Below are 16,465 nucleotides of genomic sequence, written 5' to 3'. Positions count from 1 at the left end.
TCTTGCACAAATTCTTATTAACTTTGTTCTGAATGGATGAGATCATGTTTCAATTTTTTTTCCATCTCAATTGGCAGCTTCATTCCATTTCCATTTTAGGAGAGAGGCAAAGCTCTTTTGGAAGGAAGGAATCTGGAGTGTTTGACATATTGTTTTTCACAGACAGCCCCGTTCTGAGACGTTTGGTAGATTCAGAATGGCTGCCACCATTTTAGAAAATGCTTCTTTCTTGGCTACTCACTTGTGGCCTCCATTATGGTGAGCAACTATTGTGTATCTACAGAATCACACACACTGTTCTTGGAGCTATCAAAGCTGCACTGCAAAAATGTGCACAACCACAGGATGGCAACAAAGAGATAAGAAAACTCTAAATTTTTGTTGCTACCTAGAGATCATTCAGATTTTTGCAACCCATATGTGATAGTCCTACTTTTATAGAGGTTATATTCCTCTTCCTAAAGTTTTGTGTTATTCTAGAGGTGGGGGGTTCAAAAGACAGTAATTGAACTAGGCCTAATAAAAATATAAAATGATAGTGCGTCATTTCTTATAAGCCTATTATTACATTCAAATTGCTAAGATTAAAGTTTGTACTTCTTTCTTTTTATAAGGATGCCTTGCAAAGAAAAGAGAAAAAGAAGTCATGTCTATGTCATGGGGGAGGAGAATAAGTTATACAATCCTATCCATGCCTTATTAGAAATATGTTTGCAGTTCTATGTGCATTTTCTCAGAAGCGAATCCCATCAGAATGTACTATTGAGTAAGAGAGTTCATGGCGAGCTGATACCTAAAGAAACATGTAATTTACCTTGTAGGAAACCATAAGTAGGGCAATTTTCTTGTGACTGGGCTGCACCTCTAATTTGGCCTCCAAGTGCATGACTGATGATGTCATATTGCCCTTTTGTGTTTTGAAGTTTAAGGTGTGGTTCCTTAAACCCTGATATATAACATCAATTTCCCCTTAAAGCCCAAGGGGGGGATGAGCCTGAATTTTGGGGATTTGGGGAATTTTAAGGGGGAAGATAGCTATCTGAAGGCTCAGCAATGTTTAAGGTACCAATTTTGTTTATTCCTCCCCGTTGCCCCAATACTAGTCTTCTCCAAAGTAGCCATGGATGGTTGTCATAATGCTCTGGAGATTGCAAAATAGATTCCTGAGAGCCATATATGGCCACATGAGACACTCACTCCTATGTAAGTGCTGGTGGAGAAATCAGATTGATACCGGGGCTGCAAAAATCTGAATAACCACTAGATGCCAGGAAAGAGAGTATTCTGTTTCTCCTTGCTTCCATTTAGTGTTGCCTGGATTTCTGCAGCACATATATGGTTGTCTTAAATAGAAGCTCATGACTGGGAGCTCAGCAAAGTTTCTTTGGGCACTTCCACACCAAAGCCATTTTTGCCTTCCAGATCCTGAGAACCTGAATAGAGAAGATCTTCTACCAGCATTTTCACCATCTCCAAAACTGCAGTGCTGAGAACACTCCCAGCTGACCAAGATCAGACCACAAAACACATTGTTCCAATCAGTTTCCCACCCTTAATCCTTGCCCAGTGTGGTGGGATGAGGGAGAGACAAGGAGGGAGGCCAGGCAGAACGTTCCTGCCAATGGGAAAACCACTTGCCTCCAAGCACTTGGGTCTCAAAAGGTAAACTGGGATATTTCCAGTTTGCCCTACTTTGTGGCTATGGCAGAAATCAGTTGGCTCAGCTGCCAAATCCAAACAATGGTGTGAGGAACCAATACTGATCCAGGAGCAACAGTGCATTGGAGGTGCCCTTTATCCAGAACATATTGGGAGTGAGAAAATATCATGACAGAATGAAAACAGAATGAAAGAGGGGAAATCATTTGTCCTTTGGATCCCTTCCAGCTCTCTTACCCTTTCAAACCAGCCTTTGCTCTAACTTGTCACCCCTTTTGGTAAAATCCTGCCTTTTCTTCTAAATTGTGAGCCCTTTGTTCAGTATCCTGGTATGAAATAGCATTGTGTTTATTGCTGTTTGTTCATCTATCTCAGTGTTTCTCAGCCTTAACAACTTTAAGATGTGTGGACTTCAACTCCAGAATTGGAGCATGCTGGCTGGGGAATTCTGGGAGTTGAAGTCCACACATCTTAAAGTTGCCAAGGTTGAGAAACACTGATCTATTTTGTTAGAATGTGGCTGTAACCTTGTTTCTAACTGGTATGCACTAGAAGAGAAGGAGAAGGGATATTTTGATTTCAATGGGAGGACAAAGCTTTGGGTTTCCATCAGGATTTGACCCCAGATTGAATTTGGCAGTCTCCAGATCATGCCAGGTCAAATCAGGCTATTTCCTGAAATTATTTTAAGGCCTGAACTGGTGCCTAACCATATCAATTGCCACGAGTCTGACTTAAGCATAAACTTTGCCCAGGAACAATAGCAAGTTACTGCAACCACACATACCTGAACACTGCTCCCAGTCATAACATGTGTCATAGCCACAGGGTTCTCTCTTTATGCTGTTTGTAGCAATTCTGAGCCTTTCTTTAGCCCAACTCACATCGGTCCTACTTGAGCAGGGGCCAGAATGCAGGAAATGGAATGAATGCTGATCCAGGCATTTTTCAGCCAAATATGGGCAGCTGGGCTTTGTAAGTGCTTGTTCAGAAGTGGCATCCAGTACGCAGACATCTTCAGAGTAGTGTCTGCCAAATGACCAAGAAACAAAACAAAACAAAACAAAAACAACCTCATGCTTACTGGTTAAGAGAGGGATGAAGCAAACAATTAGTAAGGAAGTATTTTTCATTTTTGTTTATAACATTCAGAACATCTGTTTGGGAAGTTAGTTGAAGCTAGTAAGCCAAGTTATTATTTTTTTAAAAAAAAATCTGGAGTGATTATCATTATCATTATCAGATGGACATTGGCAGGATTTCCCAAATTCTGTTTAGAAAAGAAATTTCAAAAAGGTAGTTAGCAACAAAGGCTATAAAATAGGTTAGCAACAAGGTATTCACAAGTGAACTACAGTCTCTCTCTATTTCACTCACTCACTCACTCACTCATACACACACACACACACACACACACACACACACATTCTGATCCTAGCCGTATCACCAAATATCAGGGCATGTTAACATTTTGCAAGATGCTGCACAAGGATATGCAAGTTCTCAGCGGGGTGAGATTATGGCATTCTCATGAGATGAGAGAGCTTGGAGGAGACAGAGAAAGCCTAAGAACATACAATATGGGAAAAATTTATGAACTTCCATCAAAGAGAATACACAAAACCTCTGAGCCTGCCCATGTGAATCCAGTATGGATAGTTGGATAATGGGCAGTGTTGTCTATTTAGTGACTGTAGTCTAGAGAACAAGTTTCCTGACATTTCACTGGCAACTATGGCTGGCATCTTCAGAGGCAAAGCAGTCTGATCCTGAGCAAGGGACTGACTGGTCTCCTATCTTTATATTGGCCAATATATTATTGGCCAATCAGAAGTCAGGACACCAGGCTATTGTTGAAGGTCCCAGCAAATCAGCATGCCTCATTAGCATGTGGATGAGTTCATAGGACTATGTGCTTCTGGAGGAGGCTGTTTGTTGTCCCTCCCACATTCCTCAGTCTACCCTCTTCTGCCATCTGAGAAGGAAGCATTTTATTTATTTATTTATTTCTCCAATTTATACTACCGCCCATCTCCCCCCAGAGAGGGACTCTGAGCGGTTTACAATAAGTCAGTTAATTAAAAATTAAAAACAGTAATCATAATAGAACATAAAATAGAATACAATACAATATAAAAATAAAAATAGAAGATAAAAAACCAGATGGCTACAAAAGTTTGTAAATATAAGGGGAGCAATCTAAGGTGCCAGCCATCCCCAAGAATGACTACGCCCCTCCCCACCCCAGGCATGGCAGCAGAGCCAGGTCTTCAGGGACTTCCGGAAGGTCAGGAGGCATGGGCTAGCCTCTCTGGTGGTGGGATGTTCCAGAGGGCAGGTGCCACTGCAAAGAAGGCCTGCTTCCTGGACCCTGCCAACTGGGGTCTTGCCGCTCCTTCCATCTGGGTGCCGGGCATGGGCCTAGAGTCAGGAGATTCCCCCTTTCGGCATGCAGCCTTTAGCATGCAGCCTTTAGCAGCAATGAGGGCTAAGGGTTAATTCAGTTTAGGGAAAGAAAGAAGAACAAGAATCATTTTTCCTGAATGGATGTAACTGGACCAAATAAATGAGTAAGACTTTTTTTTTTTTGCTTACTTTTGAACTTACTTTGTCTAAGTGTGTAATTCTGTATGCTTGGGTGGGCTAAGTATGTAAGATCAATAACCTACTGTATATTTCTCTAATGTGCTTATTAATGCTAGTTTAGACAATATTCTTCTCTGTGCACGCTTTTTTGCTGTATTAAGCACTGCTCCATTCAGTGGTCCTAGCTGTCCACTAATGGCTTCAGCCATAAAGACAGGGGCCCAGTCAGCCCCTGCTCAGTTGCCTGGGGTCTGCCTCTGAAGATGCCAGCCACAGTTGCAGGTGAAACATCAGGAAATCTGTTCTCTAGACCACGGTCACTGAAGCCTGAAGCCCAACACTGCCCAACAGATGCCAGCCGTGAAAGCTTACACCAGTATATAAGTGGATAACTTTACACAGTTTTAAGATTCTCTGTTGAGAAAGAGCTGCCTCTTAGCCAGGCCTGCAACTAGGGTCTGTGTCATGCGGGGCAAACGGATTCTGTGCCCATTTTGGCGCTCCCCCAGCACGGCACCCCAGGCACATGCCCCACTCCCCGCCCCCCCCAGTTGCGGCCCTGCTCTTAACTAAGATCCAGGAAGAAGAAAGACTTGAGGGAAGTATCTTGGAATTGGGTACAGGCTGGAATAGGCACTTCATTTTCCTTAAGAGTAATACAAATGTCAACATAGGTTATGGGGGAACCCTTTTCTCTGTATAGTTTACCTGCAGTCCTCTCTGGAGTTCATACACACACATTGGGAGGCCACTTGCTTCTGTCCTGGTTTGCAGTTGCTTTGAGAATAAAGGTGATCTTCTGCAAGAGGATAAGGAATGCCAAAAAATGAGGCATAAATATATAGGAATGCTATTAGATGTACTGTAGAAGGTATAGATATGTGCAGGATTGGTATTAAACTACAATGTACAACTGCTCGGAGCCAAAGCTCATATTTAGCCATTAAGTGGCATTCATGGGCCACATTCCCCAAAGCGGGTGGGGCCAGAGCAAAAATGAAGCATGATTTAAAATAACTGGCAGCTGAATTCACATTAAATTTGCTAAGTGCAATTACTCTGGAACTGAACATGTTCTTTGGTATTGCCATTTTTATACAGAACCCCAAAATGCTCTAATTACCCCACTTCTGCCTAGCAAAACAGGATTCACCAATCAACAGTATAGGTCAGTGTTTCTCAACCTTGGCAACTTTCAGATGTGCGGACTTCAACTCCCAGAATTCCCCATGCTGGCTGGGGAATTCTGGGAGTTGAAGTCCGCACATCTGAAAGTTGCCAAGGTTGAGAAACACTGGTATAGGCAATTTCTACTGTCCAATATCAACTCTGAAATAACACACAAAGTAGCCAGGTTTTGTGCGGCGGCATGTAAAATCAGGCAAAGGATAATTAAGAGCATCTGAATCAGCCTGAGTATGGATAGCCAGAAAAGTCTCAAGCTCAGCATTAAGTGCTGGTTAGTTTTTGACTTTTTGAAGGTATTTATGTTTTGCTGTGTACATCCTATATCAGCTATTATACTATATCTTTTCAGGTTTGAAAGGGCTCTGTAAGAGAAGTTTAAACCCATCAAATCCCTTTCACTAATTTAATGCTTTATTTATCAATATTTCTTTGTATTTTATGCTACTATTGTAAAGTTTATACTACCCGGATTGCTAATTTAATCTCTTCCCTCTTTTGTTGCACATGCATAGCCTGAGCAAGCATCCTAGCATTCTCTGTTTCTAATATTTTTTTTAGCCCACATTCTTTGTCTGTATTTCTCCTAAGTAGCCTGATATTGTCAATTCAGTTTTGGATATTTGCATATCAATCTCCTTGTGCTGGTTGATGACCACAATAAAGTTTTTCATTTCATTTCAATTACTCTGGATACCTCCTATATATTTGATCATTGTCTCCTCTTGTCATGTAAGCTATTACAAACTGTTAGCAACTTTTGGAGATGTTCTGAGGGGCACAGCTATCGTTTTTGGAGATAAGGGATTCTGCATGGAGCTCTGAGGATTCAGATTTGATACTTCCCTGACTGTGCATGCATGTATGTATCTAATGCAATGTTTCTCAATCTTAGCAACTTTAAAAGGTCTGGACTTCAACTCCCAGTATTCCCCAGCCAGCATGCTGACTGGGGAATTCTGGGAGTTGAAGTTCAGATATCTTAAAGTTGCTAAGGTTGAGAAACACTGATCTAATGTAACAGTAAAAATGAGTCACAGCAGGTGGCATCACTGAGCTGACTTTTGCTATCTTGAAAACCAAGGTTGGACCTGATTCATATTTCTGTGGAAGACCATCCAAACATCCCAGGGATATAGGCTAGATTTGGAAATTTAAAAAAGATTAGAAGAAGACAATGTTTTGTATTGTTGCCAAGAAAACAACATGGATATGTCCATGAAGTCACTCAAATCTCTCAGCAGGTCCACAGTTTAAGAATGAGTTCTGTTCCTAAGTCTGCCTTAAGTTGAATTTGTATGTAAGTTGGAACAGTTGTTTAGCATTATTAGTCAAATGTTTGTCTTAGTATGTAGTATATTTTACCTTTCTATGCGTATAAAACACTTAAGAAACACTTCCAGATATACTAAAACATCTTAAACATAATACACAAAGTAGTATTGTGTATTTAACCTGAAACATTGTACTTAACTTGAATTTTTAATATAATAGTCTTTATGGCAGTCCATTCTTAACTAGGAGTTGTCTACAAACCAGGATGTTCTTAAACTGGGGACCTGCTGTATAGCTATTAACAGTAAAGCCCCCACCCCCAAGGTCTTGGTGCTTCTTCATCTTGTTTCATTTGATAGCATCTGGTTTCTTCATTTTTCTTCATTTATTGTATTTTAATCCCATTCATCCTTCAAGGCACTCATATGTGGCATCACCCCCTTCCATGCTATGCTCATTCAACAGTCCCGAAAGGAAGATCAGGCTGAGTGGGCATGCCTGAGTGAGGATCTGAACCTATCGTTCCAAACCCCAAATTGAGCAGGTGACTCTCTAGGCCACATGGACCATTCCCTTACCTTTCTCACAGGTAAGCAGTCTCACTACAGCAGGACGCCAGGATGGGCCACTTCCACAAGTGTACTCTGCATGGCCAGTCAACCTAAAGGTTGGTGCACAACTTACACGAATTGTTTCCCCAATTTTATATTCACTTTTAAAGGGAAAAATGGAGACAACATCTGAGGCTGCTGGTCTGCGACATGCAGATACTGAGGATGGATGGATGGATGGATGGAAGGAAGGAAGGAAGGAAGGAAGGAAGGAGAGATTAACATGACAGAAGAGTTGCAAGTTAAATACAGAATTCAGATACTTTGTAATGGCTTTATACCAAAAGCGTAAATGATTAACAATTTAAAAATCCAGTTTGAAAACTGAAAAGCTAATTCACTGGTTATGTTTGCACAGTATATTTACTCATAGTTAGTTTAACCCAGGTTACTCAATTAATCCAATTTTCTGGGTTTGCAGTGAACCATGAACTAACCACAAGGACTGGGCTATGAATTGGACTAAGCTTTGGACTAAGCTGTTGAAAGAGCATACACTTGCCTTCCCTGTCAGGAATTAGGATAATGCAAGAAGGCAGCTGGGCCTTAACTTAAAGCAGAAGTGTGGAGGCAGCCATGTTCTCTCAAAGGCTCAATGCAGCTGCTCAGTGCAGCTCCCAGCTCATCAGCACATCCATGTGCATATAGAGATAACATTTCTGCTAGGACTCCTGGGGAAGCAAAGTGGTCTATGCAGAGATGACCAAGGAAGGCCACTGAAGCAAATGCAACAAGTCTTAAACATTTCAAGGAGGGGTGTGTTGTTTGCAACAACACATTTTACGTAATGCTCATTTGAATATTTGGCCCTCTTAGGAATAGATGTTCTATTCATATCATTAGGAACATAAGCTGTATGCTGAAGTCAATGTGTTAGTCTACCTAGCTCTTATTGTTGACTGGTGACAGCTCTCATGAAATAAAACTACAATCCTTCTCAGCTCTACCTGGAGATGCTGGGATTGAACTTGGAACTTCCTTCATACAAAGCAGATCTCTGAGCTGTAGCCTCTTCCAAGGGACACACTGAGTCAAATTACTGGTCCCTCTACTTCAATACTGTTGAAAATGAGTACCAATGACATGACAAGATTTCAAGACAATCTGCCCACCCCACCCCCTTGTTCTACCTAGCGAGTGCCCAGGATCTCCAGAATCTGGACTTTATGCATGCAGCTGAGCTTCAGCCTTTTTCAATTTGCACATTGCATTATGCGGGATATACACCAGCCTCTCCTCACCCATTGATGTAACACATAAAGTGGGCATCTTGACTAACTTACACTGGTTGCAAACTTAGCCATGATGCAAATGCTCTATATACATGCCCATATTCACATGCAGAATTCCTTCACAGGAAAGGGATCTTGGACTAAGCAAGACTGTCCATACACAGAGAACCTCTATGTACATGCTTCTGTACCCATACAGTAGGATCCACTGTCACTATGGCCAAGCTCCTTGGGGTTAGCTGCTATGACCTGTGACCTGCACTCACAATAGATAAATGCACATCAGTGGGATAGGGCTGATATATCCTCTTCTTATTTACTTTTCTCAGGTTAGTAGCTTAAGTCTCTCAGTGGTTCTTACACTGGCATTCAACAGGATGTTGTGACCAAGTCTGATCCGGCTGGCAGCGAAAGAATGGATATCCTGTAATAGTGTATCCACTGAAGCACACAACTTCAGCATTTTCCCCAAAGTTATAGTGGTTCTTCTCATTCTGAAATTAACCAGAGGAAACACTTCATCTGCTGACCAAAAATATGTGTTATGGAATGAAAACAACACCTTAGATTCAGGTAGCAACATCCAAGCTTTGCATGCAAGTTTGCTTGAGGAGTTCAGCCCTGTAAAGCTATTTAAGCAAATTTTTATTCTATTTTTATTCTATTCTATTTTTCAGCAGAAGTGCTCTCAGAATTATAAAAATCCATAGATTTTCTTGCATTGTTTTATTTATACAACAACTCTCAGATTCAGTTAGGCTGTAAGAAAGAATGGCTGGACTAAGGCTAGCCCACTGAGCTTCATGGCTGAATTTGGTTTTGAAACTCTGTCTCCCTGATCTTAGGGCATTACTCCAATTATTAACTTACAGTGATTCTCAATATTATCTTGCATTTTTCCTTAAGACAGCAAAAATGGCTGTGAACTCAACACAATTAGAGTGTTATAATTGCCAGAGGCCCCAGCAAGGCCATTTTATTCCAAATGCCTGGCACTAAAAGGTATACTGGCTTGAAACAATGGTAGTTCTATTTAGGGAGCATATGCTTAATCTTTATGCTGTAGTCAGGAAACATTCGTTCATTCATTCATTCATTCATTCATTCATTCATTCATTCATTCATCAAATATGTATGGTCTCCTGTCTAGCCAGTGTAACTCCAGGTGGTCTACAAGGGTGGATCAAAAATCAGCAAAATGGTGGACAGAGCATCATGTTGCATAACCTGCCCCTTTTGTCGGGGTATTGACATTGCATGCATGCTCAGAAGGGATGGGCTTTGCATCACAATGCTCAATCCACCATCTTGCTGATTTTAACACACCTAGCAGCCACAGATGCTGCTGGGTGAGAAGTTCTAAAACACTTACCCTGATAAATCCATGTTCTGGTGGATCTGGTTTGAAGCATCCTGATTCAGGCTTTTCAACTGCAATGTCCCCCTCCCTTGATGCTTCATCGTCATTTACACATACAGCTCCCCTAAAATAAAAGAATCAAGGAATGGGAAATCACTAGATAGTCATCTTTTTCAGACTCTGGAAGAGAGGGGGAAACCATGGTTCAGTGGTAGGTAGAGCTCATGGTTTGCATCAAAGACCCAAGTTTAATTCCAAGATTTCTGGTTAAAGAGACTGGGTAACTGGTGATATGAAAGCTCTTGAGATCAGTAGCATAGGTAGATACACCAGGCCTTGCCTTACCACAGCCTCCATTCTACATCCAGTTTTGCTTCAGTACTGGCAGTTGGACACAGTATTGCACCACAGCTGAGGGCAGTGGAATGGTTTAGGGAGCACCAGCTTGTCTGTATGGCATGCACAGCTTTGTCTCTCATGTAGGAGGAATGCCCTCATTCTGCCTGGAATGCTATGGCCGAGCAGTTCTATGGCAATTAAAACCAAGGATATGGTTTATCTTTGTACTACAACATTTTGGGAAGTGGAATTAAAGGCCAAACTGAACAGAGGGTGGAGGGAAGACTTGGGCCCAACTACGTAAGCATCACTTCATCATTAACTGCTGATTCAGTGCAAACCATAGTGCTAATTGACAAGTGCCCGTCACTGCACTTAGAGAAATGAGTGGACAAAAGGCTTATAGAGCAGCCCACTAAGCCTTTTATGCTTCCACAATCTAGCCTCCCCATACTTGTCCCAGAACTGATGGTGGCACCTCGGCCAGAAAAAAGAGCAACTATTTTATAATCCTGTGAAACACTGTTCTTAAATTAGCACTTTGTGTACTTATGTGTGGTGCTTCAAAATCAGCCACAGGATCTCCTGAAGAGTATAACTTTATTTTGAACTGCATGACAGTATAGCCGAAGTAACAATGAACTCTGCTGGGAGACATGTTGTTAATCTCATTTCTGGATCTAAGATGGCTGCCAAGAAATCCTGCAAATCACGTGAACCTAGCAGTGAACAGATAATTACATAATTGTCCAGGCTGTTCTGTCTCAGAAGGTGGAAAAGGAAAGAACAAATAAACCAATAAAAGGAACAAAGAGGGGTCAAAATTCCCAATCCGCCGTACACTTGATATGTACCAAGATTCAGAAGTTTTGGTATCTGCCTCAAAAGCGCTCAAAGTAGGAGGAAGCAACGTGTGCTTTCCATATGAACTACGTCTCCCATAAATCCTAACCAGCATGGCCATAATGAAAAATTCTGGGAGGTGTGATCAAAAGTTTATGAAGGGTAACAGGTTGACTATTCCCAGCTTGGAAGTTCATGAAAGACTTCTGGAGGTGCTGCAAGGCTTTTTAGTTTGAGCTTCTAATGAGGAATGGGAATTAATATCTAATCTCTTTTGATAGCCATTCTTTTTCTCTTTAATTGCTGTCACTGGGAAGAAAAAGGATTGACTGGCAGTGAGTGAGTGCAGATCTTTTCTCAGATTTATCTGAAGATGCAAGGGACCGAGTCCAAGATGTTGTACACACAAAGAAAGAGCTGTTCTTCTGAGCTAGGGCCTTTTTCTAAAACACTCCAACTATTATATACTTACTTGTCAACAAATATGGAGAAGTAGCATCCTTCCTCTTGCTCTCGTTCGCCTTCACATGGCTTCCCTCCATTTAGAGGGGAGGGGTTGTTACATGTGCGGCTCCTCCGCCTCTTATGGGAACTGTCACAGGGACTCCATGAACCCCAGCAATTCCAGTAACCATCCACTGCAACTGGAACAGATGAAAAAGATCCCAAAAACATCTGGATTAAGAGTCTCACAATACCTAGGGACGATTTGGGGAAGGGAGGGGGCAAAGCAAGATTAAGTTTGGAGATCTCCCATTAGACATAGCCCTAGACTAACAGTGCAGATGGAGATAGAGGAGCAGGAGGAAGAGACAGTGTGCTTTAGATGAAGTAGCCCTTTGCCCGGACAAAATGACCTGGAGACAGAACAGCCCCATTCACCCCATACTTAAATCTGGCCCTAGAAAATGACTTGTCAGACCAATATACTTGCTAGCTAACATGGAACTGTATTTCAGATGGGCCTGGCCCTCTGAAAATCCTCGCAGCCTTATCTAGGGGCTGGGTAACATGGATTAGCCAGTGGGTAGACCAGACCCCTTGAAAACTCCATTGGTACAATCTACCCTTTGGCTAACAAGGAGTTTGTTAGTCCATGGGTAGACATGCCAGCCTGAAAACTCTGTTGGCCCAAGGCAAACACAAAGTCCCCTCCTGGGGATGGCCTGATGGAAGCAGAAGCCACAAACTCTTCATTCTTAGATCGCTCACCCATAGCCCACTTCTACCTGCTGCTCTGCAGGTCCTGACAATACCAGACACAGAGTTAGATTGGCTTAACTTCCCTTGCATCTCCCAGGATGTTGAATGTCTTCTTATTTATGGTCTGTTAAATTCCATATTTCTGCTTGTCTCAATGTTAGCCACAGCCAGAGGCCAAAATGAGCAAGACTGTGATGACGTTTCAAGCAAAGCAAGTGCCCCTTTGAAGGGGCTTCAAGAGCAACGTGGCTCCCAGCTTCTAAAGAATAAAGCAAAGCATCTCTCCTACAAGTAGCAGAAGACATCTCTGAGAGAGATGCAAAGCACTGCCACTCTTTCTGTGGACGGGGAGCTTCCATTTCAAGACAGTTGTCCTCACCCAAATAGATGGATGGATGGATGGATGGATGGATGGAAGGAAGGAAGGAAGGAAGGAAGGAAGGAAGGAAATATGATAAATCATTTCTTGCTGAAGAGAAGGGGGATTTAACTACTTAATGCAAGGAGGAAAATCCCACCCTCGAAGCAGCTTGATGCTTTGCATACTGGTTCGTTCCCTGCTGAAGAAAAGGAGGGCTTGTTCTCTTTAGCTTGCTTGAAAGAAAACTGTTCCAGCCTATTTATTCCTAACTATCTCTGCTCAGTTTCATCCTTGCTAATATATGATCAGGAAGAGTTGTAAGGAAAGGGAGAGAGGGAGTAGATTTGCAAAAAGTCGAAACAGCCTGGACCAACCTCAGAGACCTTTTATACTGGAATCCAGAGGATTATGAAATGGAATGGCTCAATGTAGTGAAATACATGCGTTCTTATTCTGTTAACTCACATACCTGAATGGTAATCTGGTGCTCGTATTTCACAGTTATTGCCATAGGTCCCAGCCTGGCACACACACAAGCATTCGGTTCCAGACAGCACTGGCTTGCCGTTGTTGGGGCATGGAGCACACTGGCATGGGTCAAACTGTGCTGCGTACTCAGCAAGAGCTCTTCTGAGATTACGACGTTTAGTTGCTGCACAGGGGAAGTTCTTTACCAGCTCCAGAATGGAAGTCAGCTAATAAAGAGAAGAGGTGGAGATAAACAGAGCCATGAATACTCCACTCTATCACAATTTTACTCTGCAAGCATCTGATAACAGGCAATGTCTGAACAATTCCAGGGGGTTTGTGGGAAGGGAAGGAACTCTTGAATGATGACATCATACTCCAGTTCTGTGACCTATACTTGTGTCAGATATCATCATGCAAATACCTAAAAGAGGCATTTGTGCAATGACATCATCGCCCGTGTGCCATTTTGTCATCATTACCATTTGTTGCAGGTGTTACTACTCCTCTTCCTTATCTTTACAAGAACTTAGCTCGTGAAAAACCAACAACATTAAATTCCCTTGTCAGGACGTTGGCTTTTCTCACCAAGAATTTCTCAAGCTGGTGCCCTTCAGATATTTTAGACTACAATTCTATCCCAGATAGCAAGACAAATAGTTATTGATAATAGGAGCTGTGCTGTAAAAGTTTTGGAAAGCACCAGATGGAAGAAGACTTCCCTATGGCCTTAACTGGTTGAATGTTTCATTCATCCAGCCGCTGAGTATTGCTTATAGTATTAGTCAGGGAACCATAAAACAAAACAAAACTGTATTTTCTATGTGCTTTATTACAAAGCTCTATGTTAGCAAACCTCAGAGGTTCTTTCATCTTGTTCTGCATTTCTTCCCTTTCACTTTAATCAATCACACACAGTTGATGCTCTTTGCTTACTCTGGATTCCCCATTCCAGCCATGAGAAATTGTTTTTGTTTTACTTCCTCTACATTTAATAACAAAATGAATCTCAGAGTTCAATACTCTTTAGACTATCAGTAGAGCTTCTTCTAGCCTGGGCCTTGAAACATAATTCATTTGATGGTGAAGACAGGTAACTGGCATTCCAACTGGCATGACCAAAGATTCTGTTGGCCATTTGGCAAATGGAAGGAGTCACATTTGTTCTTGTCATGCCCCTGATAATTCCTTAATGCTTCCTGGTGCCTGCTGTTGACTATGCTGGGTGGAAATTCTGAAGTTGTAGTCCAACACATCTGTAGGAGGTGTCAGGTTGGTGTCAGCTAGGATAAGCCACAAATGAGCTTTGCACTATTTGGCCTTTGTGTAGGAAATAGGAATGCCAGAGCCCTCCTGAAAACAGGTCTGCCGCGACTTGAAATTAAAGAAAAAATCGAGTTAAACCACTCATTTCATCCACAAATTCCATTTTTATGGGAAAAAAAATTCTCCCATCCTACAGATAATCAGAAATGCATAAGATGAAGTGTTTGGCATAACCTCTAATAGTATTATGTTCAGCATGCACATAGGTTACAGGATACATTGGTGAAGGTGAAAGGCCCCCTGTGCAAGCACCGAGTCATGTCTGACCCTTTGGGGGGATGCCGCTTTCGCAACATTTTCTGGCAGATGATAGCGGGGTGGTTTGCCATTGCCTTCCCTAGCCGTCACCTTCCCCAGCAAGCTGGGTGCTCATTTTACCAACCTTGGAAGGATGGAAGGCTGAGTCGACCTAAGCTGGCTACCCGAGAATCCAGCTTTCGCTGGGATCGAACTTGGGTCATGGGGAGAGTTTCGGTTGCAATACTGCCGCCTACCACTCTGCGCCACATGAGGCTTATAGGATATACAGGATACATTACTTCCAAACAAATATTGCATTTATTGTAAGGCAATGTGGCTCTATTAGATATTCAAATTAAAAAAGATTTTCAGAAATAACTTCCTGGTTCAATGTCTAATGCTAACATAATAGCACAATCCTGATTATGAGATCAGTCTATCAATAAATTTGCATCTCCAGCTTTCCATTTCATTGAGATCATATCACAGAAATTGGCAACCTTTTTAAGTTCTGGGCATTCCCCACCTTACAATCACTTGCAACATTGGCTGAGTATTAAACCTCATGAGATCAGAGTTGTCTTATTTTTTTAAAACATGTTATTTGTATCTTTATTTAATGGGGAATGAACTTGATGGGCAGGGGGACAACAGATGCCATGGCTGCTGATCCATGTCATATCAGAAAAAACATGGCAACCAAAGGCTGTAATGCAACAAATTTGTTCCTGTCCACCATCCCCTGTGTTTCTCTTTGTTTCAGCCATTGCATTCAGGGAGTTTTAATTCTTCATTTATTGGCAATGGGGAAGGCTGCCCTAGAAGCTTTAAATGTCTCATTGTTTCTGTACTGTGAAGCTTTATGGAAAATAATTTCCTGAAATTCCTCATTCTCCTATTTCCTTTCCATCCATCCCCCATTTTCTGTAATGTCTATTAGACAGCTGGCCGGTGACCAGGGAACTGCATTTCTAAAAATCTGTAGTCATTTTCCTATATTTTTTATTTTCAGAAGTAGAAGCAAACCACTATCACCAATGGTCTCAGATAGTGGTGTCAAGGAAAGTGGGGAAAACTACAGCTGCCAGAAATGCAGAAATGTGTAGGAGAAAAAATTGTGAGGTTTCAAAAACAGCCCATTTAACACTGAGCAAGCTCAAGGGAGATATAATGCTCCTTGGCTGTACTGGTAGGACAGGAAAAAAAAAGCTGGATGGGGAAATGCAGTGGGAGATCTTGAATAGCAAAACTCTACTGGGCAACATTTTTATTGCATTCTGACTGGTAATCTTTAGCTGGACTTTGCATTCCTGATATTTGCAAGTGGCTGGCAAACATTTTTCATGATGTCTACTTAGAAGATTCAAGGCTTCTGTTCAGAAACAAATGAAAAAGCCCACCCGGACAGATGGCTTGATTTCTCCTTTCCTACCTCAAAGTCAACCACAGCTGGATTGTCCTTCATTGATTCCAGCCAATTGGTAAACACGGCATGCTCAGGAAAGGCTCCTTTTCTTTCCCAAGCAAGAGCTGCGGCGTACTGAGATCTTCCGCCTTTGGTGAATGATACGGACTTTTCAGAGGACTGCAGAAATGAACCTGGGAGACAGATTTAGCGCCTGTGATTGGGGCAACAACATAAGGAGGTAGGTTCATAGCATCCATTGGAAGTTGAAATAGAAAATATTTTGTAGAAGACCCTGCTGGAAACCAGGAAGAATTGCCTAACAGAGTCTTTTGCTAAATTTGTTTGCACTGGTGCACCAGAAAAGGCAAG

At 42.0% G+C, this 16,465-nt stretch overlaps 1 protein-coding gene across 2 annotated transcripts in view; it reads right to left on the bottom strand.

Annotated features, from left to right (window-relative positions):
• C6 (complement C6) overlaps positions 1–16,465 on the bottom strand; it is a 42,175-nt gene that overhangs the window by 3,930 nt on the left and 21,780 nt on the right. For both annotated transcript variants that reach the window (XM_063295707.1, XM_063295708.1), the window contains 8 exons: positions 16,121–16,287; positions 13,124–13,349; positions 11,563–11,734; positions 9,921–10,032; positions 8,910–9,042; positions 7,284–7,475; positions 4,954–5,044; positions 2,447–2,688 (listed from right to left, as the gene is read on the bottom strand). In XM_063295707.1, coding sequence (XP_063151777.1) covers positions 2,447–2,688; positions 4,954–5,044; positions 7,284–7,475; positions 8,910–9,042; positions 9,921–10,032; positions 11,563–11,734; positions 13,124–13,349; positions 16,121–16,287 — 1,335 coding nt within the window. The remainder of the gene's footprint in view (positions 1–2,446; positions 2,689–4,953; positions 5,045–7,283; positions 7,476–8,909; positions 9,043–9,920; positions 10,033–11,562; positions 11,735–13,123; positions 13,350–16,120; positions 16,288–16,465) is intronic.

This window comes from Candoia aspera, chromosome 2 (assembly GCF_035149785.1).
Source record: "Candoia aspera isolate rCanAsp1 chromosome 2, rCanAsp1.hap2, whole genome shotgun sequence".
NCBI classification, from domain to species: domain Eukaryota; kingdom Metazoa; phylum Chordata; class Lepidosauria; order Squamata; family Boidae; genus Candoia; species Candoia aspera.
The sequence above is the reverse complement of the archived record's forward strand: the minus strand, read 5'-3'. Positions and strand labels throughout refer to the sequence as shown.